At 36.8% G+C, this 25,351-nt stretch overlaps 2 protein-coding genes, 1 long non-coding RNA gene and 1 pseudogene across 21 annotated transcripts in view; 1 reads left to right on the top strand and 3 right to left on the bottom strand.

Annotated features, from left to right (window-relative positions):
* CCNB2 (cyclin B2) overlaps window positions 1–573 on the bottom strand; it is a 30,093-nt gene extending 29,520 nt beyond the window's left edge. For all 7 annotated transcript variants that reach the window (XR_012373638.1, XR_012373639.1, XR_012373640.1 and 4 more), the window contains exon 1: window positions 405–573. Coding sequence is in view for 1 of the 7 variants with exons in the window: in XM_025884588.2 (XP_025740373.1) it covers window positions 405–428 (24 nt within the window). In the remaining 6 variants the exon portion in view is untranslated. The remainder of the gene's footprint in view (window positions 1–404) is intronic.
* Window positions 1–25,351, bottom strand: part of LOC112832848 (ATP synthase peripheral stalk subunit d, mitochondrial pseudogene) — a 407,341-nt pseudogene that overhangs the window by 108,107 nt on the left and 273,883 nt on the right.
* LOC112832800 (uncharacterized) overlaps window positions 750–25,351 on the top strand; it is a 28,600-nt gene continuing 3,998 nt past the window's right edge. The window contains exons 1-6 of one of the 4 annotated variants that reach the window (XR_012373635.1): window positions 750–1,115; window positions 1,558–1,669; window positions 2,010–2,125; window positions 5,584–5,673; window positions 9,958–10,097; window positions 22,303–22,634. This is a non-coding gene — a long non-coding RNA (uncharacterized lncRNA). Of the gene's footprint in view, window positions 1,116–1,557; window positions 1,670–2,009; window positions 2,126–5,583; window positions 5,674–9,957; window positions 10,098–20,676; window positions 20,835–22,302; window positions 22,635–25,351 lie in introns of those variants that run through there. The other 3 variants (XR_012373634.1, XR_012373636.1, XR_012373637.1) reach the window with 3 other exon arrangements.
* Window positions 11,208–25,351, bottom strand: part of RNF111 (ring finger protein 111) — a 121,891-nt gene continuing 107,747 nt past the window's right edge. For 5 of the 10 annotated variants that reach the window (XM_073877088.1, XM_025883570.2, XM_025883577.2 and 2 more), the window contains 7 exons: window positions 22,629–22,977; window positions 20,828–20,980; window positions 19,692–19,818; window positions 17,166–17,258; window positions 16,273–16,368; window positions 15,083–15,210; window positions 11,208–12,855 (listed from right to left, as the gene is read on the bottom strand). In XM_073877088.1, the coding sequence (XP_073733189.1) occupies window positions 12,738–12,855; window positions 15,083–15,210; window positions 16,273–16,368; window positions 17,166–17,258; window positions 19,692–19,818; window positions 20,828–20,980; window positions 22,629–22,977 (1,064 nt within the window). In that variant the 3' untranslated portion in view covers window positions 11,208–12,737. The remainder of the gene's footprint in view (window positions 12,856–15,082; window positions 15,211–16,272; window positions 16,369–17,165; window positions 17,259–19,691; window positions 19,819–20,827; window positions 20,981–22,628; window positions 22,978–25,351) is intronic. The other 5 variants (XM_025883574.2, XM_025883573.2, XM_025883575.2 and 2 more) reach the window with 3 other exon arrangements.

Here is a 25,351-nt window from a genome sequence, read left to right as displayed (position 1 = left end):
TTGAGAACAGAGGACGGAAATTACAACCACCTCTATTTAGATAGCACTCCAACAAAGAGCACTCGGGGATCGCTCACTGAGCACCAAGTCCAGTGCTGGAGAGGCTCACTTGACAGGTGCCACCTTCGAGGCGCTTTCCCACACTCTCCTCACCCTTACACTTCCCTCACCCCTGGACTGGCCAGGGCGGAAACCGGGAACCCAGAGCGGATCCGAGGAGGGGAGAGGTTGGCAAAGAGGACAGGCGGCAGGCTGGGGCGCAGGGGAAGCGGGCAGGAGGGGAGAGCGGCACCCGTTGGGACGAAGAAGCCCTGCGCAGGAGAGACAGGGAGGCTAGAGGCGGGTGACCCGGCTGCGCGGCCGAAGAGCCTGGCGGGTGTGGGAGGTCGGCCGGGCCCACTCACCGTCGGGCGTCGGAGCAGCGCCATGTGGGAAGGGGCAGGCAAGAATGCCAGCCCGGCCCAGGAAGGGACGCGGACCGGAGAGGGAGGACACAAACTTCCGCGGCGCCGTTAGCTCCGCACTCCGGCCCGCACCGCTTAAAGACCTTCGCAATGTCGCCTTGTTACAGGATTCAAATACCGCGCCGCTCGCGCCCCCATTGGGCGGCCTTACGTACGGCGCGCTCTTCCTATTGGCTAGGCGGGAGGCATTCCGGCAGGCGGATTGGCTGAATTTTCAAGACCCGTTTGGTTGTCATGACAACTGGATGGTTGTTTTTTTTCCGCCTACTGTCTTTTTTTTTTCTCCTTTATTTTTAAATCTCGGCCTCTAAGATCAACAAAAATGAAATGTCTCACTGAGGACTCAGACGTAGGATTGCCTTCTCTGAATTTTGAGTAGGTCTCACCTAAGAATGTCTCTCTACGTTTGTACTAGCTGGGCGGAAGTTCGTTCTAGGAAACACCTTGGAACTGCCATTTCTGACCTTTATTCCTCTTCCGGAAACTTCGAGTTGGAGTCTAGGTTGGGTTGGCCTGAGTGGGGGAGTAGACGCCTCTGGGCGGTTCAGGGTCAGCACTGTTAGGTGGTTGAGACTCAAACGTGTGCTAAAGGAGTGGGACTTGTGGCATTTGCTCAAAAGCTAAGACTCCCAGGAAGAGGAAAATAAAAAGGTAAATGTGATTTGTGTGGTTCGTGATTCATGTAAGCTCTCCATTGTTATGACCGGCACCTAGCGCATTTTTCGGTATGTATTATTGTCGGTATTCAATAAATATTTGTCGAATAAATCACCCTATGACGTGTAGAAGATTTTAAAATGAGAAAGAGGGTGTGATCCAGCCTTGGGCAGAAGGGTGGGAGACCGGAAAAGAGGCAAGGAAAAAGGGAGAGGAAAGGTCCAACGCCCACAGTAGAGGTAGTGGAATGACAACTGATAGCAGCCTCCGTCCAAGAAGTTGAGCAACGTTTCTGTTCTACCACTTTTTACCACTGTTACTGGGGTACTAATGAGGCTTGAATGAAGTTAAGTAATCTGAATTAAATTCTGCCCTTGCCCTTGCATCTGACGTTTCTAAACCTGTTTCCTCTTTTGTAAAACCCAAATAATTGCAGCTACTATGTGGCATGGAAAGATCTTAGTGTATCCATTGACTGATTACTGAAAATTAGGTATCCAGTGAAAAAGCCTGAGGAAGGAAAAATAGACGTTTAGTGCACCGAAGTTGTGAGTAAAATTATATTTTTACTTGTCATAATATTGTGATATCAAAAGCTAGAACTATGAAAGTAACAATCCTCACGCATTCATAGGGCTTTGTAAACAGGAATGTTGTGGATGGCAAAGTGCTTTTATTAACTGACTTGACATTGTCGACATTGAATAATTTAATCCATATTAGACAGATTGTATTTTCATTAAAAATGGAAATAATATTTTTGTATCCTTCACTGCAACTAACCTGGAACTTTACAAATAAACTTTTTGATTCAACCTTTTGCTTAATGCATTGTGGTCCATATATATTTCTTTTTCTTTTTTCTTTTTTCTTTTTTTTTTTTTTAAGCAATCTCTACACCCAGTGTGAGGCTTGAACTTGGGTCCTGGAGATCAAGAGTCACAAGCTCTACTGACTGAGCCAGCTAGGCCTCTTGGTTCTATTTCTGTTCCCTCCTGTCTCAGGTAACATTTATTGATCACACTTCCTATATACTAATTTACATAAACTTTCTTGTTGAATCCTCATAACAATCTTTATAAAGTAGGTAGTATTATCCCAAATGTTTTGTCATTTTTTATTGAGGTGTAATTGACATATAACATTAGTTTCAGGTATATACAACATTAGATATTTGTATATATTGCAAAATGATCACCACAATAAGTCTAGTTAACATTCATCATGTATTATCCCAATTTGACAGATGAAGAAACTAGGGTTCAGAACAGTTAAAGGTCTTGGCTGCAATCATAGTGCTTCTGAGTTTCAAAGCTAGGATTTGTACTCTAGTTTGATTCCAAAACCTGTGCTCTTTCCACTATATTTACCATTGTTACTCTATTTACATTTGGCAGAAAGAGTGGGAAAACTTTGAAACAGTCATTGAAGGAAATCAAATATTAAATTAACCAAAAATAAATTTCTTAAAAGCCAGTGGCCCTTTACAGTATGGTAAAATTCCACATGATCAATTCACTTTAATTTCTTGGTCAAGTACTGTTTTGAAAAGGTGTACATATGAACTCCAGTGGATATAGGGTGAAGTGAGATGTTTGCAGAGAGGGAGCACCCCAAGCAAAAGCACGGACCACCAGTACTGAACTGGCATGGCTGGAAACAAGGTGAATGGTTTGGCTTGGCAGGAGGTACTGGGCTTCAAGGTAGCTGTTGCCTAGTGTCTTCCAACACCAGGAAAGGGAGTCAGAGACAGAGATTCTGAGATTCTCACACAAATGTTTAGTTTAGTTCCTGGAATGCCAGACGGGAACTCTTCTTTCCTGACACCAAAATTCCCCAGTTTGGGGTAGGGACTTGCAGTCTCGGCTATCAGGACTGTTCTGAATGGTCAAAGACTTGCTTGCTGTTTGTCAGACCCTCCTCGCTTCCAATTTCTTATTCAGGTATATACTCCCCTTTTCTCCTGGCCTTGGGATTCTTTTTCTCAGATTTCCAGGACCTTCCCCCATTGGGGATACTTCACAGATAGCCACTGTTGCAGAACTTAAGAACTTCAGGCAGGAAAAATTGCCTTAGGTCAGTTCGAGGCTGGAAACCTAACAGACCTTCTAGAAGTCCCAAAGGCAGGCCACTAGGACCATCTGAAGCTTAACCCAGGGGCTACTTAATTTGAATAAATGCACTAGAATGTAAGCTCCATGAAGGCAGGGGTATTTGTTTTGTGCACTATTCTATCTCTAGTGCCTAGAATAAATAAGGTGCTTATTTATTGTTGAATTTTTATTAGGACTCATTTGGGTTACCTACTAGTATATTAGACAAGTCCAAAAGCTCAGCTCACGTTCATGGTTTCTGCATCCTTGAAGAATGCTTTTCCACTTCCATCCTTGGTGAGTTTCAGCTGCCATTATTCCAGACCACAGGGCATCAAGGGCCTGGTTTAATTTATATATCATCATAATCTATGTAATATATAATTTATATATCATCTGTGAATAGACAAATTATCATTTTTCACCAGATTTTTATCAGAACCCAGCAATCTTCCTAATATACTCCCATGTTCTCTCCCTCAGTTGCCCTTACCCCATTTCTCTTACCCACCCCCTTCCATTTCTGCCTACCTCTTTCTGATTTCTTTTCTCTCAACTAGCTAGAAGACAAAATATATTTGCTATATTAACATTAAAATGTCAGTTTGTGCGAGGCACTGCAGGGAACAGAGAAGAATAAAGCATGAACCACGCCCTCAAGTTCAAAACAATGAGGAGGAGACATATAGGAACAAAATTATTTTAAGAGGGAGAACCTATAAAAGACTGAGCACAAAGGAGAAGACTAATTCCGGGTAGATGAAGGAAGCCTTACTAAAAAGGAAACATTTGAGCTGAGCTTTGAAAAAAGGGTTAGAATTTAGCAGGCTGGGATGGCAAAGGTGTTCAAGAAGTGGGAGCAATGGGAAAAACATCTGTGGAAAAACCAGAAGTAGTCTCACACATTTGGATCATAGAAATGTTAAAGCTACAAAAGATCCAGAAAATGAGGAATCATGGAACATTTTTAAGAAGGATAATGACTTGGTCAGGCCTTGTTTTCAAAAGCTGACCCACTGGGCAGCATGAAGAATGGATTGTAGTGGATTGGAAAGCTAAAGGTTTCCCAGATGAGATGTAACAAAAATTTGACTTGGATGAGTGTGAAAAATGAAAAATGGAAGCAGGTATGAGAGGCAATTTTGGGGGAACGACAGAACCTTCACAAATAACTGAACATGATGACGGAAAATAATTGTAAAGTAACGAACATAAAAGTTTTGGGTGGTTACGTTAAAATTTTCTTTCAAAAGTTATGCAAACCAAGTTACAGATAAAAATAGTAATTTCCATTGCTAATTTCTTTGGAAGGGGGAAAGGTAGGTCAGTCATTTTTCTTACAAAAAGAAAGCCTTTTCCTCTGCCTTGCTTGCATCCATCTTGACATCTTTCACCTTAACCAATAGGTCAACATTATCTATCCCATGCAGGTAACCAGGTAACTTATTACTAGCTGAACAGAGTGCATGGATATGTCCCAGTCTAGGGCCTGTAAACTTGCTCAGAAGCAAGACAACCCAGAGAGGTAGAAACAAACACCTTTCTAGTGCCTCCATGGGCCTCCACCCAAAATGATTCTTTAAAATCTGGACCTCAAGCTTGTGAATTATCCAAGTTTGTTGTTGTTGTTTAAGATTTATTTATTTGAGAGAGGGAGAGAGTGCACCCAAACAGGGAAGGACCAAAGGGAGAGGAAGAGGAAGAGAATCTCAAGCAAACTCCCCACTGAGCATGGAGCCTGATGGGATGGGGGGGGGCGATCACGTGACCCTGAGATCATGACCTGAGCTGAAACCAAGAGTCAGTCGCCCAACAGACTGAGCCAACCAGGCACACCCTTTGTTTTTAAATAAATTTAATGCCTTCTATAAGCAAGGCATTGCTACTTAGATGGGAAAAAAGGCATAAAAACTGGGTCCCTGCCCTCATGGTGTTTAAAATATAGAGATAAGGTACATGAAAGGATGAAAATATAATTAACTCATCCTTAGAAAATGAAAAGGTACAGGTTCTGTTGAGGATAATAAATCATTGACTCAAGAGTTGTAAAATTATGCTGTTCAATTATTTATGCATTTCCTATTCTCTATTACAGCAGATAAATATTGTGAGGAACTCTAATTTTTGTATCATATCCTATCAGCTTTGGTAGAATACTGAGGAGCTGCAGAATGAAGTGTCCCAGTTGGACTATCAAGTTGACTTTTCAGGAACAGCCCCAATCCTGGACTAACCTGCTCCTGGGGGTGTGCAGGCCTACTTAGACATGAGAGCCAGTCCCTGTCTCACACAGATGATGAGAGTGAAGACTGTGTCTCATTTCCCTTCAGTTTGTAATCCATTTCCAATTCTTTTTTTTTTTTTTTAAGATCTTTAAAGTAATCTCTACATCCAACATGGGGCTCAAACTCATGACACCGAGATCAAGAGTTGCATGCTTCACCAACTAAGCCAGCCAGGTGCCCCTCCATTCTTATTCCTTCTATTTGCACACCCATCCTAGGAAACCTGTGCTCCCTTAGAAAATACACCATTCTGGAGTAATGATTATTTATAGGTATCATACTTTGAGGAACATTAATAAACTAGAAGTATCCAGAATATGGTGACAAGAATAGCTAAGATGCTTAAGATCCAGGTTAAACAAAGTCAAGGGTACTAAGGATATTTCACTTGGGGAAGACCTAAAAAATTCAAGATAGTTGTCTATATCTGAAGAGTTAGCATATAGGAAGACACCAGATTTATTTTTGCATTGCTCTAGAATGTAGAAGAAGTTATAGGAACATCTACCAATAATAATAATAATAAAGAATAACTGTAACTGTTTATAAAAGAATGTGCTTCTTCAATAAGTAGTGACCTCATCATCACTGGAAGAATATAACCAGAGCATGATTAATTGCTTTAGTTAGGAGTCAAGAGAGGGAGAGAGAGAGAGAGAGAGAAAGGAGGGGGAAAAAAGGAGTGGAGGGAGGGAAGAGAGAGAAGGAAAGGAATGGGAAAAGGAAAAGGAAAAGGAAAGGAAAGGAAGAAAGGTTATATGGTATTGGCTCACATGGTCACATGACTAGATACATACATAGATAAATTATATGGTATTGGCTTACACAATTATGGAAGCTGACAAGTCCTACAGTCTCCAGTCTGTAAGCTAGAGACCCAGGAAAGCCATTAGTATAGTTCCAAATCCAAAGGCTGGTAAGCTAGAGACCCAGGAAAAGCCCATGTCTCAGTTTGAGTCTAAAGAGAAAAATGAATCAGGCAAGAGGAATTTTCCCTTAAGTCATGGGGTGCAGGGGGAGGCATGGAAGGTGAGGTTTTTTGGTTTTTGTTTTTTTAAAGATTTTATTTGACACAGAGAGAGAGATAACGAGAGAGCACATGCAGGAAGAGCACCAAGCAGAGGGAGAGGGAGAAGCAGGCTTCCCACTGAGCAGCGAGCCTGACGCGGGGCTTGATCCCAGGATCCTAATATCATGACCTGAGCTGAAGGCAGATGTTTAACTGAGCCATGCAGGCACCCCAAGGTTTTTGTTTTGTTATTTTTTTTAATTCAGACCTTCGACTGATTGGACAGGGCCCACCCACATTAGGGAGGACAATCTGCTTTACACAATCTACAGATATTCAAATGTTAATCTCATCTAGAATCACACCAACAAACACACCCAGAATAATGTTTGACCAAGTGTTTGGGCACTCCATGGTGCAGTCAAGTTGACACATAAAGTTAACCATCATAATAATCATCTATCAAGAATACTGCTGAAAGAATTTCTAAATTACAGAAATACCTAGCTATCTCCATCCCATAGGTTTTATTTTAAGAATTTATTTATTTATTTGACAGAGAGAGCACAAGCAGGGGGAGCAGCAGGCAGAGGGAGAGGGAGAAGCAGACTCCACACTGAGCAGGGAGCCCAATGTGGGGCTCGATCCCAGGGCCCTGGGATCATGACCTGAGCCAAAGGCAGATGCTTAACTGACTGAGCCACACAGACGTCCCCCCATAAATTTCTTTTACTCAAATATCAGCATAGAGAAGTTAAAGTTCTTCCACTACTGATTCCCCTGATTATGCTTGAGAACATAACATCATTTTGCACACATGGCTTTCCCATATACTAAATTTTCGTTTAGGAGGGAAAAAACTAATGAGTTCAGGAAGTTCGTAATAGTAATTCTAAGAAAGCAAAAGGGTTTGTTTTACCTAACTGTGGTAGATTAAAGATAGCCATTTTTTTTCCTGCCACTTCTATTAACAGAGGTAGCTATCTCCCCTCCCCCTCAATCTGGATTATCGCCAAAATGGCTCATTCACATGGCTGTTGATAGGGGGAGGAGAGGTCTCTTGGCCAATAGCCAATAGGGAACCAAAGCTATCAACAGCCATGTGAGTGAGCTTAGAAGCAGATCATCCAGACCAAGTAAAGGCTTCAGATGACTGAGGGCCCCAGCTATCAACTTGACTGTAACCTCATGAGAGACCCTGAGCCAGAAGCACCAGGCTAAGCTGCTTCCAAATTCTGGACCCACAGAAACTAAGATGTTTAATGTTTAAGCCACTAAGTTCTAGAGTTACAAATCAATAAATAATTATTTCACAGCAATAGATAATACAAAACTCTGGGGCGTGTGTGGCTAATAGTGACGTTCTAGGAAACCAGGTACACCACAACTTATTCTCTGAGCAAATGCTAATAGCATGGTAACTAGATAGCAGTTCAGTGAAAGACATTCATTCCTTTTTAAAGGAAGGTCAGGATGCAGTGGATGGGAGACTTGCCACATCTCTTCCAATTCCCTTGTCCAACACTCCTTTTATGAAAGCTCTTGAAAATCTAAAGGACAGAATCCCTGGGATAGCGAGTTTGGGGCATCCCATATTAAGGAAGAATTTCCACATATGAAAGGGGGGTAAGGGCAGGCCAGATTGGAAAACCTGAGTGTCTTGAGTTGCGCTACCAGCCACACAGGCAGTGGAAAAAGTCAAATTCTTCCTTTACAGAGCACAATGTACCAGTGATAATCTGCAGAATTCCACACTTCCCAAAGCTTTCCCCCATATACATACTGAATATTACCACCTAAAGCAAAAATGATTTAGAAGTTCATACTCAAGATTCAGCAGAGCTCACAATGAAAATTAGTATCTAGTGAATCCAGTTCATTTTCTGTAGTGAGGATAAAGAATTGAAAGAGACACACAATTTGTCTGGGCTAATCAAAAGCATCTCCTAGAAACCCATACCTTCCACATGCTCTCTCAGTAATAGCTATTAGCCTAAAAATAAGCCCAGAAGAAGCTAACAATATAGGCAGCTCAGTGGTATGTGCTTAATTAACCCTTAACAGGGACCAGGTCCCTGCATAGCACAATTTGGTGAGGAAAAAATTAGGGGAGAATGATAAGTTCTAGTTGTTAATTTCTCCATAAAATTTTCCTTTAGATCAGAGAACACAAATGGTTTCATATCCTTTGCCAATTCTGATCCACTGGCAATGGCTGCCTAAAATATAGCATTGGATGGTACTGATGGGCAACTAACTATGTCCCTGTTGTGACTGCAAGGCAAGGGAAGAAGGCAAATGTGCTGGAAATCCTCCAGCCCTCTAGCAGAAGAAAAAGTGCAATCCATCAAAGAAGGGCTGAAGAGGAGTGTTCTTTCTTACCTAGTAATTATCTCCTTGGACTCAGAAGAGAAGGATTAGCGACAAACACTGATCTGTGGTTCAGCACCATGCTATGCTACCATTTGTTATCAAGGGCAAGGGTAGTTGTTTTGGGTGGTGGGGTGAAATGCAGTGAGCATTGGTAGAGCTTCTTCTCTTCTTCTTTTTTTCAATTTTATGCAGGAACCGCCAAAGTTTTAGCATTTAATATTTAACAGCATGACTGAACTTCTACTCTTAAGTATGTACTACATGCAAAACTCTTTGCACTTGTTACCTCATTTAATTCTAATAACAACCTATTCTTATAGATGAGACAGATGAGGCTCAGAAAGTTTAAGTTCAAAGCTGCACAATTCAAAGCCCTTGTCTGCCTGACACCAAAACCTATATTCTTTCCACAACTACAGAAATCATTTGTGTGGTCTGTAAATTTGTACAGAGGATATTGTGCCCAGTAGGTCCAACCACAAAATAAGTAACATTTATTTTTCTTAGTAAGAAATAGTTTTAGGGCGCCTGGGCGGCTCAGTGGGTAAGCATCCAGTTCTCGATCTCAGCTCAGGTCTTGATCTCAGGGTCATGAGTTCAAGCCCCCCATTCAGTATTAAAAAGAAATAGTTGTTTTGGACATATAGTTGATCTTTGAACAATATGGGGGAGTTAGGGCACCAACCACCCAGCCGAAAATCCATATGTAACATTTCACTCCCCCAAAACTTAATAACCTACTGTGGACCAGAAGCCTTATCAACTACATAGACGTAACATGTTTTGTACATCGTATGTATTATATACTGTATTACAATAAAGTAAGCTACAGAAAATGTTAAGAATGTCATAAAGACAATAAATAAAAATTTTTAAAAAGAATATAGGAAATACATTTACTATACTGTACTTATTAAAAAAAGTCCATATATAAGTGGACCCATACAGTTCAAACCCATGTTCAAGGGTCAACTGTAAGTCTTAATTCAAGAAGATGATTGAATCTATAACTGAGAGAAGGTATTTCAACCTTGACATATCTAATATTGTGATATTGTCTTTTTTTTTTTTTTAAGATTTTATTTTTAAGTAATCTCTATACCCAAGGTAGGGCTCAAACTTAACAACCCCGAGATGAAGAGTCACATGCTCTACCAACAGTGCCGGCATGTTCTTCTTGAAGAAGAAAATTCACTGTGTTTTCAGGAGTTGGAAGGTAAGTTCGAAATCAGGATGCATTTTCTGCAGAATTAAACTATTCCCATTTATGAAATACTAATATTGAAATGTCGAGTCTGTTGTTATAAATGCCATTTTAAAAAGAGTTATAGTTTTCTGTATGTCAAATTGTTGTGGTTCAAATGATGAAGCATGTTAGCAGCTAAAATAAAGTCACCAGAGTAAGAAAAATGTTTCAAATATCAGTTTATCACTTGCATATTAACAACAATAAAAATAAGGATTTTCTGACAAAAGAATTTTAGTTCTAAAGTATTTGGACAGCTATCACTGAAATTTTCATTTTGACATAAGATGCAGCAGGATATGGAAGACACCAAAACAAAGCACAAAAGTTAAAATATTAAAAATTATTATCTTCTGTACTTGGTTCATTACTAATCACATTTTCTGTAACTAATTACAGTTGCTTACTAAGCTCCTGCATTAACAATCCAGGTTTATGCCACAAATATTTGTATTAAATAAATTTTAGAGAAATAAGGCTTTATCTACATAAAAAAAATCAGTAGCAATTATGAAACAGGTCAACAGGTAGTCGTGCTGTAATATTAATCTGATGTAATATTAAAAAATAGAGAAATCTATCTGTTCTTCTTGTGTTTTGAGGAATATCAAGAGTACTCCATTGTACAGAATTCTCCCCATATATACTTCCACCCTTGACAGGGACCCTGGCTTTTCCAGTGCAAAAGTCCTACACCCATCACAGGCTACTTGAAGACAGGCTACTTGCTCCTTTCCCCAGTAAGATGGCAGGCATGGGCCATGGTCACTCTTTCTCTGTCTCCCTCCTCTGCCCTTCTACAACTGCAGCCCAATCATCAAGTATTCTTTTTAAAAAATGTTACTTTACATCAAATTTCTTAACCATAGTCCATCCTCCATCTCTACACGTAACTATTTTGAAGCATGTTGATACTGACAATTACTACAGTGTTATATTTACTAATACAAAAAAAAAAAAGCAAGTAGCCATAACTGAATGAACATGAAAATTCTGCAAATGTCAACTTGAGATCACTATTTTTGAATTCCAAGATGTTTGATAAAGTTTTATAAAACTAATTATTAAACACAAAGACAATAGAAATATAAGTTATTTATTAATCAATCCACTTACAAAGCAGGTGGCTTAATGCAAGCTTATTGACATCTTCACATATGATCCATGGGAACATGTCTTCCACATACAGACAGTGACATTACTGACTGATGCATTTGCAATCTGGGGCATGTTAAGCATATTTAGACAAATAAAATTAGGCTATCCTGTATATGAAAGTATCTTGATAATATGCATCCTGAAGTGGATTAAAACTTTCTCCAAAGGAGAAATGTTAGTACGTTAACTTAACTTTATATTCTATATTATGCAGTAAATCTTAACTATAGAAATTAAAAATTTTAAATCAGTGATCGACTCTTGGTAATGTATGAAGTGGGAGTCTAAAACCAGAGCAACAGTAGGTTGACAGTATAATTTGTGCCTCACAGTATGTGCAGATTTACTGTTTTCAAGTTTAAAGAGAAATAAAACAAGAGACATGTAGATTCAGCTGACTTTATTTATCTTTAAACTAATAAAATCCCTTAAAAGTGATCCTGGGACCTCGAGAAATTCTATGAATGCAGAGATACCTGCCAATGACTGCAATTCTAAATCCTGACTGAATGTGTTTATTACAAAATCAATGTTAAGCAGATATCCTTGCTATACGTGCTTAGCAGAAGACTGAACAAAATTCTACATGTCGTCTTCAATTTCCCTAAAATTTTGTTAAATCTGCAAGTATGTACAATCCAGCTAATTGAAATTAATATTTAGTGTTCATCAGAGCTGTTTCACAGCAGCAAAAACTGACTCAGGGAAATAAAAGTTCTAAATGATGTAGGAAAAAGATAAATACAATCAGAACAGCAGTCTAAATGTATGGTATCAATATTCAACTCTATCTGCATTGTGCTGAAAGGAAAAGGATACACCAAGAAAATTTCTATTGATCACTCTGGTGATGTGAATACCACCTGCATCTGATTGAATATGGTTTGTATTCTGTTCCCAGTATTAAGGATGGTATTTAACTCAGAACTCCATATTGTAAATATACAGCAGCCATTTTGTCCTAATTAAGGAATGTCTTAATACACAATATTATCATTTTCTAGAGGATCTTTATACATTAAACTAAAGTACATGATTGATTAAATTAAAGGTTAGTAATGGATAAAAAAATTCATAATTCTCAAGACCTGGTACTATGTAAAAAACAAAAAGACCACAAAATTCTACTTACTAAAGCAGCTAATCTTGCCTGCAAGTTTAGGGTCACAAGCCCATAATATGTGCAAAGAAATGCAATACAAGGAACCATGCAAAAATACAGTAAAATGATACAGGAAAAATGTCAAATCTAGAAAAAAAAGCTTTTATAAATACATCAAACTCAACTGTATACATAAACTGTAGGTCTAGCATTAGTTGTACCATATAGCAGAGCCGCACTCTTAAGTTCAAGGCTTCCAAATCTGCGCAGGTAAGTCACGCCATCTTTGGTTGACTGCAGTACCAGGAGGATGGGAATGAGAGGGAGGGCAAGAGTTCTGAAACATGGTGTCAACTTTCACTTGGCAGCTGGGCTTCAATGTCCACTCTGCATATGGGGCACTTCTTATTGGTAATCAACCACTGGTCAACACACACTTGGTGGAAAAGGTGCATACAGGGAAGGCGCCTATTATGGGCAAACAAAACAAAAAGCAAAAATTGCAAAAGTGAATTTCATGACAACTGCACGTGGCATTTACTTTTAAATAAATGATAACATGTAATAATTCAGCAGTGTTTTGAAGTTACTAGCTCTTTCCCTTCCATATAAACAAAACAAACAAACAAAACACATACCCAATTCTCTAACAAGTTACACCTATATTAAATTACTACTTTGGGCAATATAATGTATAAATGACCATGATAATTAACTGTCACAGCTATGGAACCAAATTACATAAAATCTTAGGAATTTTAAGAATGACAATTACACTGGCAATTATCCCGGTCTGGTTTCTAATGAAGTTGGCAGTATGTTCCCTGTTACATAATACTGCAACTATATTTTTAATGTCAAATCACTGCATTTATTCAGCATTTAAGAATGTATTTCATTTAATTCTCCCTCAAAAACATTTGCACTCATGTTATAGTAAGTATCATACTAATTAAGGAATGTCTTAATATGCAGTATTATTTTTTATCTAGAGAATCTTTATATATTAAACTTGAGTACATGACTGATTAAAGGTTAATAATGTTGTTTTCGATAATATTGTTAAATCCACTTAATACCATGCTACTCTTTTAAAGGTAGGTCAATCCATTTTGGAATATATTTGTATTGTCAAGCCATGTTGTAATACAATGAAATAAATACAATGTTATATGTTAACTATATCTCAATAAAAAATTAATGGAAGAAATAAAAGTAGGTTAAAAGAAGATGTTTACTTCACTATACTACCCTGGGCTATCAATTAGAAATTGAGAAATAATGCTTCCAGGCAATACAGGATAATATTAAATCTAAATGAACAGTGAGATAAAAGTTACTGATTTAAGTGTCCATTTCTACTTCCATCTACTGTTAAGAATTGTCATACATTGTCAGACTTCTAACATTTTGTAAAATTAGTAGCTAAAAAGAGGTGTTCCAATTACCATGTGAACAAGACTGTCAATGCTGTAAAAACAATTACCTTCCATATTTATAAACCTTCTTTGGAAATACAGTGTTCTGAAATAACCTTAGGGGCTCCTAGGTGGCTCAGTTGGTTAAGCATCTGCCTTCAGCTCAGGTCATGATCCCAGGGTCCTGGGATTGGGTCCTGCATCGGGCTCCCTGCTCAGTGGAGAGTCTGTTTCTCCCTCCCCTTCCCTCCCCCGCTCATGTGCTCACACTCTCTCTCTGCTTCTCTCTCTCCCTCTCTCCCCCGCTCGTGTGCTCACGCTCTCTCTCTCTTTCTCTCTCTCTCAATAAAATCTTAAAATGTGTTTGAAATTGCCTTATATGTGGTACAGTAGCCAACTATGCATAATTTCTCTCTCTCTCAGCCAACTGAAGAAATATGAAAAAGTTATCCATGTTACATGTTAGGGCTACAAAATCATCATGTAGTTCTGTTACATATGCTACAGAACTTGTTTCATATGGGGTTATGTTACATTAAGAAAAAACAGAATAAAAATAAAACAATTACTTAAGAGATTATAAAAAGAAAATGCCTGGGGCGCCTGGGTAGCTCAGTAAGTTAAGCATCTGACTCTTGATTTCAGCTCAGGTCATGATCTCAGGCTCAGTGGTAATGAGCCCTATGTTGGGCTCCTCGCTGGGTGTGGAGCCTGCTTGAGATTCTCTCTCTCCCTCTCCCTGTGCCCCTCCCCTCACTCACTCACTCTTGAAAGAAAAACAGAGAGAGAAAAAAAAAAAAGAAAATGCCTAAAGTTAACAGCGGGTGAGCATAGGTAACATTTCTAAATCACAAAGTTGCAAGAAGAGTCCTATAAGTTGAGAGGAAATTTTAGGGCAAAACTATTTTATAAAAGATGCTATAAGATAAACTGCATGGAGCTAATGAGGATGGGCTCTCTTTAAGCTTTGAAGAATACATTAATATAACTATCTTAGGCTCTGAAGCCTCCAAATTCTCCTTTCTGCAAGATATATTTTCCTGGCCAATCCTGGTGTGCCTCTAAAATGGGCAGTATATTTCCCCATTACCAACCCCTTTGTTGGTAATACAAAGGCTCATCTTTCTATTCTTTCACTTACTGTAAAAAGGCAATTCTGCATGTCAGATATTGGTAACAGGGTATGCCAGGAGTAATCTTTGGTTTGTAGTCTATTTTCAAATAAAATCTCTTGTATAGTTTTGACAACAGATTTTAGATAATTAATGTCTAGTTACCTCACATCTTCACCTTCCTCTAAAATAGACAAACAGATAGTACATTTTTCCTCTGTGTCTTCCTCAGTCCCTTCTTCCCCATCTTGTTTGCAGTGCAGTTTCCTCTGTGAGAACCAATCAGTTGTTACCTTATTAGTAGAGATGACATTATTGAACAACTGAGTAAAGTCTGCGTTTATTTGAAAAACAAAAACAAAACAAAACCACACATTCACACCCACAACTTATTTCCCAGGTACGGCTGTCATGAATTTCATGGATGAATTAAGTGACTACCACCAACTGTTCTTTTAAGACCCTTAAATAGCATCAAAAGCAAAATCAAATGTAATAGAAATTCATTAGTTTTAATTCATTAGTTTCTATTATTTTTAATCCACAATTAGGAATGATACATGATATAAACTCTATTTTTGTCCCGTCATAAGAACAGCTACATGAACTTTACTTTACTAATGACTATTTCAAATAATACCCAAATAAATTAATGCTAATTATAGTCTTTAGCTTAGATAGTTGAAAGGATTTAAATTTAGTGGATAGTCTTAGAAAACAGATAAAATACAAAGAACAATAATTTTCATACTTTTATTATCCTCTGTGTAGCAGAGGACATTGTTGTTTGTTGAAAGAAACTTACTTAACATGTCTGCTCCTTAACTTCTAGATATACTATACTACAACATAAGGAATTGAGGGTAGAATATAAGAAATGTAGATCAATTAAATGTCCAAATAAACTGCTAGTTAAATTATGGTACTGTCATATGATGAAATTTTGTATATGCTATTAAATGGGTGACCTGTGAGTACAGGAAGAAGAAGAAAAGAAAATGTGCAAAATTGTGTGCATATCATCCCCTTTGTGTTACTTTTAAAAGGGAAAGAAAAAATGCATACTAATGCACATTACTGTAAATGCATAAAAATATCTGGAAGATTACCTACAAAAGCCTTAACTATGATTTTTCTTCTGGGAAGGAAGACGGGGGTCGGCAGGGTAAGAAATTTCAAGTATTTTTTTTAGACCTTCAATTATTAAAAGAACAAAACAAAACAAAACTATGACATGTGTTGTTTTAGTAATAAATAATGTAGTTGCTAGACTCCACAATCTCAAAAAAGGTCCATAATATTCAATCTTATGCACTTCAACAATAACATAGACATTTCATAGGATAAATTCTTACCTTTTTGTATTTATGTGGATATGTACATCTTTCAATTGTCCCCTGTGATGCACCACGATTCACATTTCCTAATCTTTCTTCCAAATGAATCAGTTCCTGAAGGTAAAGAATAATTAGTATCAAAAGCCAGCATGATTATTTCTTGAACAGCACTGTTAATATTGTAAAAGCAGTAAAGTTCCATATTTATAAGCCTCAATGTAAATACAAAAGCCATATATGATAAGGCAAATGTTTATAATTCTTTCCTCAGCCAATGCAGTAGTATGGCAAAGTTATGCTTACAGATTAGGACACCATATTACTACATGGTGCTATAAAAGTCAGTATGTATGCGTGGAGAAGATGAAATCTTTAAGTGAAATAGGGAAACAAATCAAAGGATAGTTCAAAGTCCCTCTGACTCCAACTTCCAAACTGACATGAAGAAACAAAACAAAACTTCAAATCATATTCAAATGATTTGGTCTTCCTGAAAATTCAAAAAACATAGTTAGCTATGAACTGAATTACTAAGGTTTCTTTTGTCCAGTAATGTTTCTCTAAAAATAAGCTTAGTCAAAAGCAATTGAGATTTTCCCTGTACATTTAATGGTATAGTTCTTTATCTGATATTTATATTGATTTTAAAAATTTCTTTATTCTTTTATATTAGATGTTTTCATTTACTCATCTTAAAATACTTGGATAACTTTGATACTAAGATTAATATTGTCTATAAACCTTTCTGTGATAACCCCCAGAAGCAGTATCAAAAATTCAGACATCGTGCTGCCTTCTGATCTCCAGCCAGTGCAGCAATCCTACTCAACTGTGAATACTAATAATACATATATTCTCTCTCTACATTAAAAATAACTGTGGCAAATATCTTCATTAATTGTATTACACACCTCAAAATTGCCCCTGAAAGGACCTCTGAATGATGTTCCATCCAATCCTGATGAAATGTAACGAATATGAGGATAGCCTGCCATGTCAGGAACCTATTTTAATAGAAGACACAGGCTAAATCAAGTAAGAGTAGGCTTGAGTTTTAACACATAAATAACTGAGACTCCATTCTCTCCATTCAGCTACTCACAAAATTCAACTTCAATAAGTTTCCAAGTAAGCACTCTGTAAAGGGTTAGGTTTCTCTTCAAATATAATCTCACAGAATAACTATTAAAATACAAGCAAAAAAAAAAAAAAAGAATTGCTGTTCCATGAGATAACAGGTTTCTTCTACTTGATTTATTTTGCACAAAGAATCCTAAATAGAAAATACCCAAAGTTAATAATGATGCTCTTGGTAGTCTAAACATATAAAGAGTAAAATTTTCCTAAGATTTTGTCACTTTCAGAGAACTTTATTAAACCATATTATGAAATAAAAATGCACAGAACTTTCCTACAAAACTTATTTCCCTTCCTCTAACTTCCTAATAGCCAAAGGTACTCTGGCTCCTTTTTATGTTTCGTTCTATTGGTGAAAGTTTTATAGTGTTTTCTAATTTTGTGTTAGGCATACTCAATCTTCATTATTCATGAATTTGCCTACTTGATAAAAATTATAACTCCAAAATCAATACCTGTGCCTTCTCAATCACTCACGGGCACATACACAGGAGAAAAAAAATTTAAGTTGCCTGACATGTAGAACAAGGCTCTGCCTTCTTGCTTCAGCTCTTATACTATAAACAAGGGTCTTTTTTGTGATCTATTTAAGTGCCAGCTATCTAGGTTTCCATTTTTGTGCTTTTTATTGGTGACTTTGTTTTTAAAGTGGCCACCAAACTCAAGTGCTGGGGGATAGTGTCCCTAAGTGCTAGAAGGCTATGATACACCTTATGGATAAAATGTGTGTAGATAAGCTTCATTCAGGTATGAGTTTTGTTGGCCATGAGCTCAATGTTTGTGACTCAGTAATACATAACATATCAAATAAGGTATCTTTAAACTGAAACAGGCATCAAAACAAGGTTATGTACTGACTGGCTGTTGTGACCAGATAAACACGGTGACCAGAGGCTTGCAGTAACCTAACCCTATATTTACTGCAAGAATAATGGCTCTAGGACACCTGGGTGGCTCAGTTGGTTAAGCAACTGCCTTTGGCTCAGGTCATGATCCTGGAGTCCCAGGATCGAGTCTTGCATCGGGCTCCCTGCTCAGCAGGGAGTCTGCTTCTCCCTCTGACTCTCCCCCCTTCTCATGCTCTCTCTCTCAATAAAATCTTTAAAAAACAAAAAAAAAGAATAATGGCTCTATATTTACTTAGTGTTTGCACAACTTTATAACATGTAACTGTTGTACATAACAACAGTAGACTGTATTAGGAAAGGGAGATTCTGGGATAGAGCACCATTCCTCCATCATTATAAATAAATCTCCAACATTATTTTTTAGTCAGCTTCCACTGAATACTTCCACAACATACTTCTAACAAGTTTATAGCTTTAAAAGACAATTTGTATGTAGAAAAGAATTTAAAATAAGCAATAACTTTTAACCTTCAAATAGCCTACTATTCAAATATCTACAACTTACAATCAAAATCAATACTGCCAAGCTCTCAGCAGATAACCTAATCTCCTACACATCTCTAAGGAAAATAAAAAATAAGAAAGGAACTCTTGCCCCTCAAATTATTTAAACCTGCACTTGCCCTGTAACTTTCCCTCTGTCTCCTTTGTTCCTGAGTCCCGGTTTCTTGGGAGGGCAGCTTTATATCTTATTGCTGAGTAACTCCCATCCCTAAGACCTACAAATACCAACTTACTTGGAGTTCCTCGTGCTTTTGCTACTTGACAGCTCCTTACATGCTATAAACACTGTTTAAGAGTACCATTCTCAATTCCAAAGCCTAAGTCGCAGGTATAATAAAGCATCTTGGAAACCATTCCTGCAAGGTCTTTACTCCCACAAGATGAAAAAACTTCCTTACTCTGTACCACTTTTATAACTAGTAGGTATTATGAATAGTGAACTCAATATATTTTTGCTGAACTTGTTCTTTAGAATTCAAACGGGTATCAACAAGATCTGAATCTGTTCAAATAAGACAGAGAATCAGTATAGTCCTGCAGATCAAAAAATAAAGGATGAATGCAACAGAACAGACCTATTAGTAGCTTTGACAAAATAAAGCATATGTTCTAGTCATAGTGGATCAAGATTGTCATCTTGGTATAAAAGAAAAAACTATCATTTTTTATATTAAGAAGAGTACATTTCACAATGCAAATATATATAGACTTTAATATATCTCCTATCTTTTTATAGCACAATTTCAATCTAATAATAATTCTCAAATTCCATTAAAACACCCATAACAATTAATAACATTTAAAAATTTTCCAATAAAATATTTAATTTAGAAAAGGAAGAATACTTTTAGGAGACTATATCAGAATTTTGAAATTTTTCTATTTTACCATTAAAGGAAGAGCTCCCAATTGTAAGTGATGAAGTCGTGGTGGTGCATGGTAATGGGCCAAGTGAGGATGCAGTGCTCCAGGCGTATAAGTAGCTGCAGTTACTCCAGCTTCAATTCCCAGTTCCCTGACAAAGGATGAAAACAAAGGATGACAAAGGATGGCTACCTTTTAGCCATCCTTATAGTGTCTTTATTATCAACAGAAATGGGGGAGTATATTTACATTTTTAAAAGTAATACAAAGTTTCTTAATTGGCACAGCTGAGAAAAAGATAATTTAGCTCCAAATAATTTCAAATTCATTTCAGCATTTAAAACTCAAAAATTCAATTTTGTGACCATGAGAAGCAAAGTATCTGTACTCAGTTTCACATCCTACAAAGGAAGGAAATATGATAAATGACCCTTAAGGTTCCTTCCAATCTAAAAGTCTGATTCTACTTGAGGATCATAAAAAATAGTTTCATTTTCTGGTTTATATGAATGTTACAGATGCTCCCAGGGCTTCTGTTTGTTGGATAGTGTCTGTGGGTTGTTGGCACCAAGATAATTAGAAGAACAAACACTTCTATACCTTATAAAGTAAGAATAAACAAAATTTTTAGAAAGAGTTAATTGGTAAATGCCAAATTTTCATTTACTTATTCTCATTTTATGTTTTGCCTCATAATGTCATTGTGGATCAAGGTCTCAATCTCTACCTACAGACAATGGATTCAGAAAGAAAAATTAATGCAAATGCTTCCATTTCTTTAAAAAAGACCACATGTCTAGGACACAGGCTCAATTTCCCTTGTCAATAAACAGGGGTTAGGAGTGGTAAAGCAAATTTGAGTACAAAGGTGGGGGAGTGGATAAGGAAGTTGTGAAAGATCCATTTAGGGATTTAACTTTGATGGCAGATATCCCTGAAAAACAAAAAGCTCTACTTCTGTTTGACATGGTTCTCTGCCCCAGAACTCAAGTTCCTCTTCCCACTGCAGGTTTCTATAACTTGCCCAGAGACAGTGCCTCACAGATAAGCTGGAATTCAGTTTCTCATCACCCTTCTGCATGGCATCCCACTACAAAGCATCTGTTCTGACATTTCTACCAGACTGCTGAGCGTAACTTTGAAATAAACAAGATACTGACCAGGCAGATCTCTCAGGAGCCTGTCGAGGATGTGAGGACATAGTCTGAGGCACATGAATATGATGCCCATGACCATAATTTGGGTGCATCCTATGTGGATGGGGTGGGGGCCGTTCATGTGCCCGCCTGGAAACACAGAACACAAAAAGACCACTGGAAATAATTGAATAATTGGTTATTTCTTAATGTAGAAAAAACAATCTAGTATTAATATTATAAACATCTATAAATTAGTAATAAAATTACTTTTATAAATTATAAAAAATAAAATTATGTAATGATTAATAAATCAAGAAACCATAACCCCACAAATCTCAGTGCTTATTACAATGCCTCCAAATTCAAATATCATCCAAGGAAAAAGGCAATTTTAACATTATCTTGTATACCTTCTTTATAGCAGCTATTTTAAGGAGAATAATGGGAAATGGATGGGAATAAAGCTTTAAAAATTAAACACCTCAGCAAATGCTAGGCACAAAGAAGTTATTTTATATAAACATATAAGGGAAGAAAACAAACTATTTTTTTTTGCTTTGCTTCTATATTGTAATGACATTCATTCATTTTAATGGATAAAACTTATTTTAAGAGAAAACACTTTTAACCTTGCGCATTTTTTAAACACATGCAAGTACATGTTAACGTATCTGGGAAACTGATATTAGCTCCATTCACATTCTTTATTCTGCATCCCAGATTATTATATTTTCTCTTTTTAGTCTAAAGTCAGCCAAATTTATAAATATAAACAGTCATAAAGTTCTAAACAAATGGCACTTAAAAAAACAAAACTATTCCAGGGATTCATTTTTATAGTCTAATCCCTAGTTTCTATCAGTTTCTCATGTATTTACAGATTTTGCATGTTTAAGCTTAATGATTTAAAACAAGTAATTTTCTCGATACGGGAAGATATGAATTTTAAATTGCCAACTTTCTATATAGAGTTACTATATTAGAATGCCAGTAATAGCCAGAGATTCTGGGAATAACCTTACATAACTAAAGAAGTAGTTACCCATGTGCTAGATCATTAATTAGATCAAGAGTTTTGCAAACAAAGAGTTTTGCAAACACATTCTGGAAAGGGCTAAATGGTAAATATTGTTGGCTCTTTAGGCAGTATGATCTCTACTGTAACTACTCGATTTAATCTTTGTGGTGTGAAAGAAGACACAGACAATACAGAAATGAACAAGTGTAGCTGTTTACCTATAAAACTATAAACAAGCAAAACTAGACCAACAGAGTTTGCTACCATGAATCAGAAAATCATAGCCTGAATTTTCAAAAAGTTCAATTATAGTCTTTTCATGATGTTTGGAGAGTATATTTTAATATTTATGTTTATAAAGAAACTAAGTGAAGAAGACTGTTTTTTCAACGTCAGCTGTTGAAAATTCTACTGGTATGCTTCTCTCTGGCTGGTAACCTATATTAAATCTTTGACAACTTTACATGTTGTTCCTCAGGATCATCAATTTTAACATTAATCTCTACTATGGGATACTGAAGAAAATGACGAACAAGAGACTGGTTTACGAAAATAAATGACCCTGGGTCATATCCTGAAAACGGTTTGATTTCTTTAAATAACCTGATATAAACTTGCTTTGTAAGCACCTACAACTCAGGACAAGACAAAGGAAGATTCTAGTTAGTAAAGAATTCCCTAGTGAACTGAGGATTTAGTAGAGTTACATCACTTCTAAAGATTTTTAGTTTTAAAAACCCACAGAAATAGAAGGAAAAGGAACACAAAGTGATCATCTTAAAAAAAAAAAAACATAAAACATACGTTGGATGCTGCATCATCCTCCTTCTTTGAACTTCCATTCTCTGCATCACTTCATGAGGATGCAGTCTCTGTGCTGGAGGTGCCGTGGCTGGAATATGGTGTGAAATTGGCTGGTGTGTGGGAGGAAGATGCTGAGGGATTGGTGCGGCTGTACTGGCTAAATGAGTTGGGGGTGGGGGTGCCACGGGGTGAGATGTTGCATGAGAAGATATCTGAGAATGGAAAGCATGTACAGGATGAGGAATAACATAATCCACTTGAGGTGGAGGCTGAGTCTGAGGAGGAGGGTTTCCATGAGAATGGGGACAGGCAGAGGCTTGATGATGAAGTGGTCTTGTCAAAGAAGCATCTGTAAAAAAAAATACGGACACCACGCAATTGAGCATATATTGCTGTTATACATTCCTTTTGTCTTTTACAAACATATTAGTACACATTTAATTTTTATGAATACTTTATTAAGGCTTGAGTCTGCTCAATTCTGCTTTGCAACCTGCTTTCTTCTTTGAATAATCTTAGATATCTTCTCATGTCAATATATATAGTTTTACTTCATTCACAGCTTCGCAGCATTCTATTAATGTACCAAAATTTATTAAAGAAATCACCACTGATAAAATTGGGAAACAACCCAAATGCTGCACTAAACACCTGTGTGTATGAAGCCTCTTGTGCTCTTTCACACATACATGCATATGAGTGCGCGCACACATGCACTACTCATGGACAGCTTCTGCGACATAAATTCTATAAGGAATTCTTAGTCGGAGAAAATCACTTAAACTCAGATACCAGGTGACAAAATACCCTTCCCAAAAGGTTACCATAATTAATGTTTCCGTGAACAGTATACAGGAGTGCCTGATTACCCCTAATTACTAAACTTATTAAATGCCAATCTAAGAAAAATCTTGTATTTATTAACCACTCATACTTCTTCCCAGAATTACCTATTCATATTCTTAGGCTATTGTTCACCTTTTTTCTCATTGGTCTGTAAGTATTCTTTGTATACATGGAAGGTTTGTCATAAGGTATAAACACTTTTCCAAATTGTCTTTTATTAATTTTATTTTACCATATGCAAGTTTTCTGCTTTTGTGAAGTCAAATGTAGAAGTTATACTTTTATAAATACATAAATCTTGCTTTCCTTCATGATTACTGGTTACAGAGCACTATAGAGAAGAAAGGAACTCATGAGTTCTTCTGGGCAAGACTGCAAAGATATTCCTTTCATGCTGCTCTTCTCTCTTCCTGCCCCACGCCTTTTTTTCCTGTGCTACATTTAAGATGATGAAGGGACATATTTGCCAAGAACCTGAAATGGAAACCAGCCTTAATAAAAATGGCTTCCCCCATTTCTTCATTCTTTATGTTTCAAAGTGGCTGTTGAAAAATCCCTCTGAGGAATACATATCTCCCTTACTCTAAGAGACATGCATCTGTTTGAGGTTTAAAAATATGTTTGTCTCCTCCTTGGATTTCAGTCCCAATTTCACTGTATTTGTAAGACCTTCTTGGAATCTGATATTGAGGTATGGCCATTCTCTACTTTCATGACAGAAGAGTTTCCTTCAATTTTAATCACTTCTTATTCAGCAGGGGTGAAAGTTAGGTAACCATGAACTCATTCAGCCAAATTTTCAAAGGACACCTTGCTAGCATGTATTTAAAGAAGCTTTCATTAAGCTCAATATAAACTCTGAGACAAAATTTTTAAGTGATTTTCTAAATGTCACGTTTTCAAATCAAGGCTTTACTCCAAGAAAACTCAGTACTTGGTCATAAAAAAAGAAGTCATTATGTTTTACCATTGTTAACTATCCTTCCTCAAATTCAAGAGTATTTTTTCCAGTTTCAATTCAAAGTTTTCATTACTATAATCATTATACAAGAAATAATATTGACAAATACTATAAAATTTTTAAGTTTTGTTTCAGAATGAATCAATTTATTTAAGTTTAACTCTTCAGCATTTTTTCAGCTTTATTGAGGTATAATTAACAAATACAATTATATATATTTGAAGTGTACAAGATGATTTGAAATACATATACTTTGTGAAATGATTACTACAATCAGGTTCATTAACACATCCATTACCTCACACAGTTATGATTTTTTGTGTGTGTGGTGAAAAGTTCAGCCATTGTTATAATTCACTGTATAGTCTAAACAAAATAGATTGCTAACCACTGTAGAAAGGTGACATTCTGCATTCCCACAGACCATCTCCCTTCCTTCTCTATTTTATATGTTCTTGCCAGTAAAAAAAAAAAAAAGAAAGAAAAAAAAAGTTCTTGATATTGGTTCCTAAAAGTTCAACATGTCACGTTGACCCAGCAATCTCACTCTAACAACTTACTCAAGAGCAGACTAAGAAACTACAATATAACCATCAACAGAGAACTGATTTAATATACAGTGGAATATTATGAGGATACTGAGAACAGCAACCTAGATTTTTATGGCTAATATGGAAAAAATCTAAGATATACTGTTAACATTTTTTTAAAAAAGAAAAAACTCAAAGAGGCAAATAATATGCTTGTTATGATCCACTGTTTTAAAAGGAGAGACATATATATACTTTTGTGTGTACAAAGAAAACTTCTGGAAGGTTTTATAAGCTACAGTTACTACCTTCAAGGTATTAAGATCAGTGGGATGTGAGGGAAGGGCTTTTAACTTCTCATCTTATGTCATTCTACAGTTTGAACT

Source organism: Callorhinus ursinus, unplaced genomic scaffold (assembly GCF_003265705.2).
Source record: "Callorhinus ursinus isolate GAN/ISIS: 27379988/994484 unplaced genomic scaffold, GSC_fseal_2.0 scaffold25, whole genome shotgun sequence".
In the NCBI taxonomy this organism is placed as follows: Eukaryota; Metazoa; Chordata; class Mammalia; order Carnivora; family Otariidae; genus Callorhinus; species Callorhinus ursinus.
The sequence above is the reverse complement of the archived record's forward strand: the minus strand, read 5'-3'. Positions and strand labels throughout refer to the sequence as shown.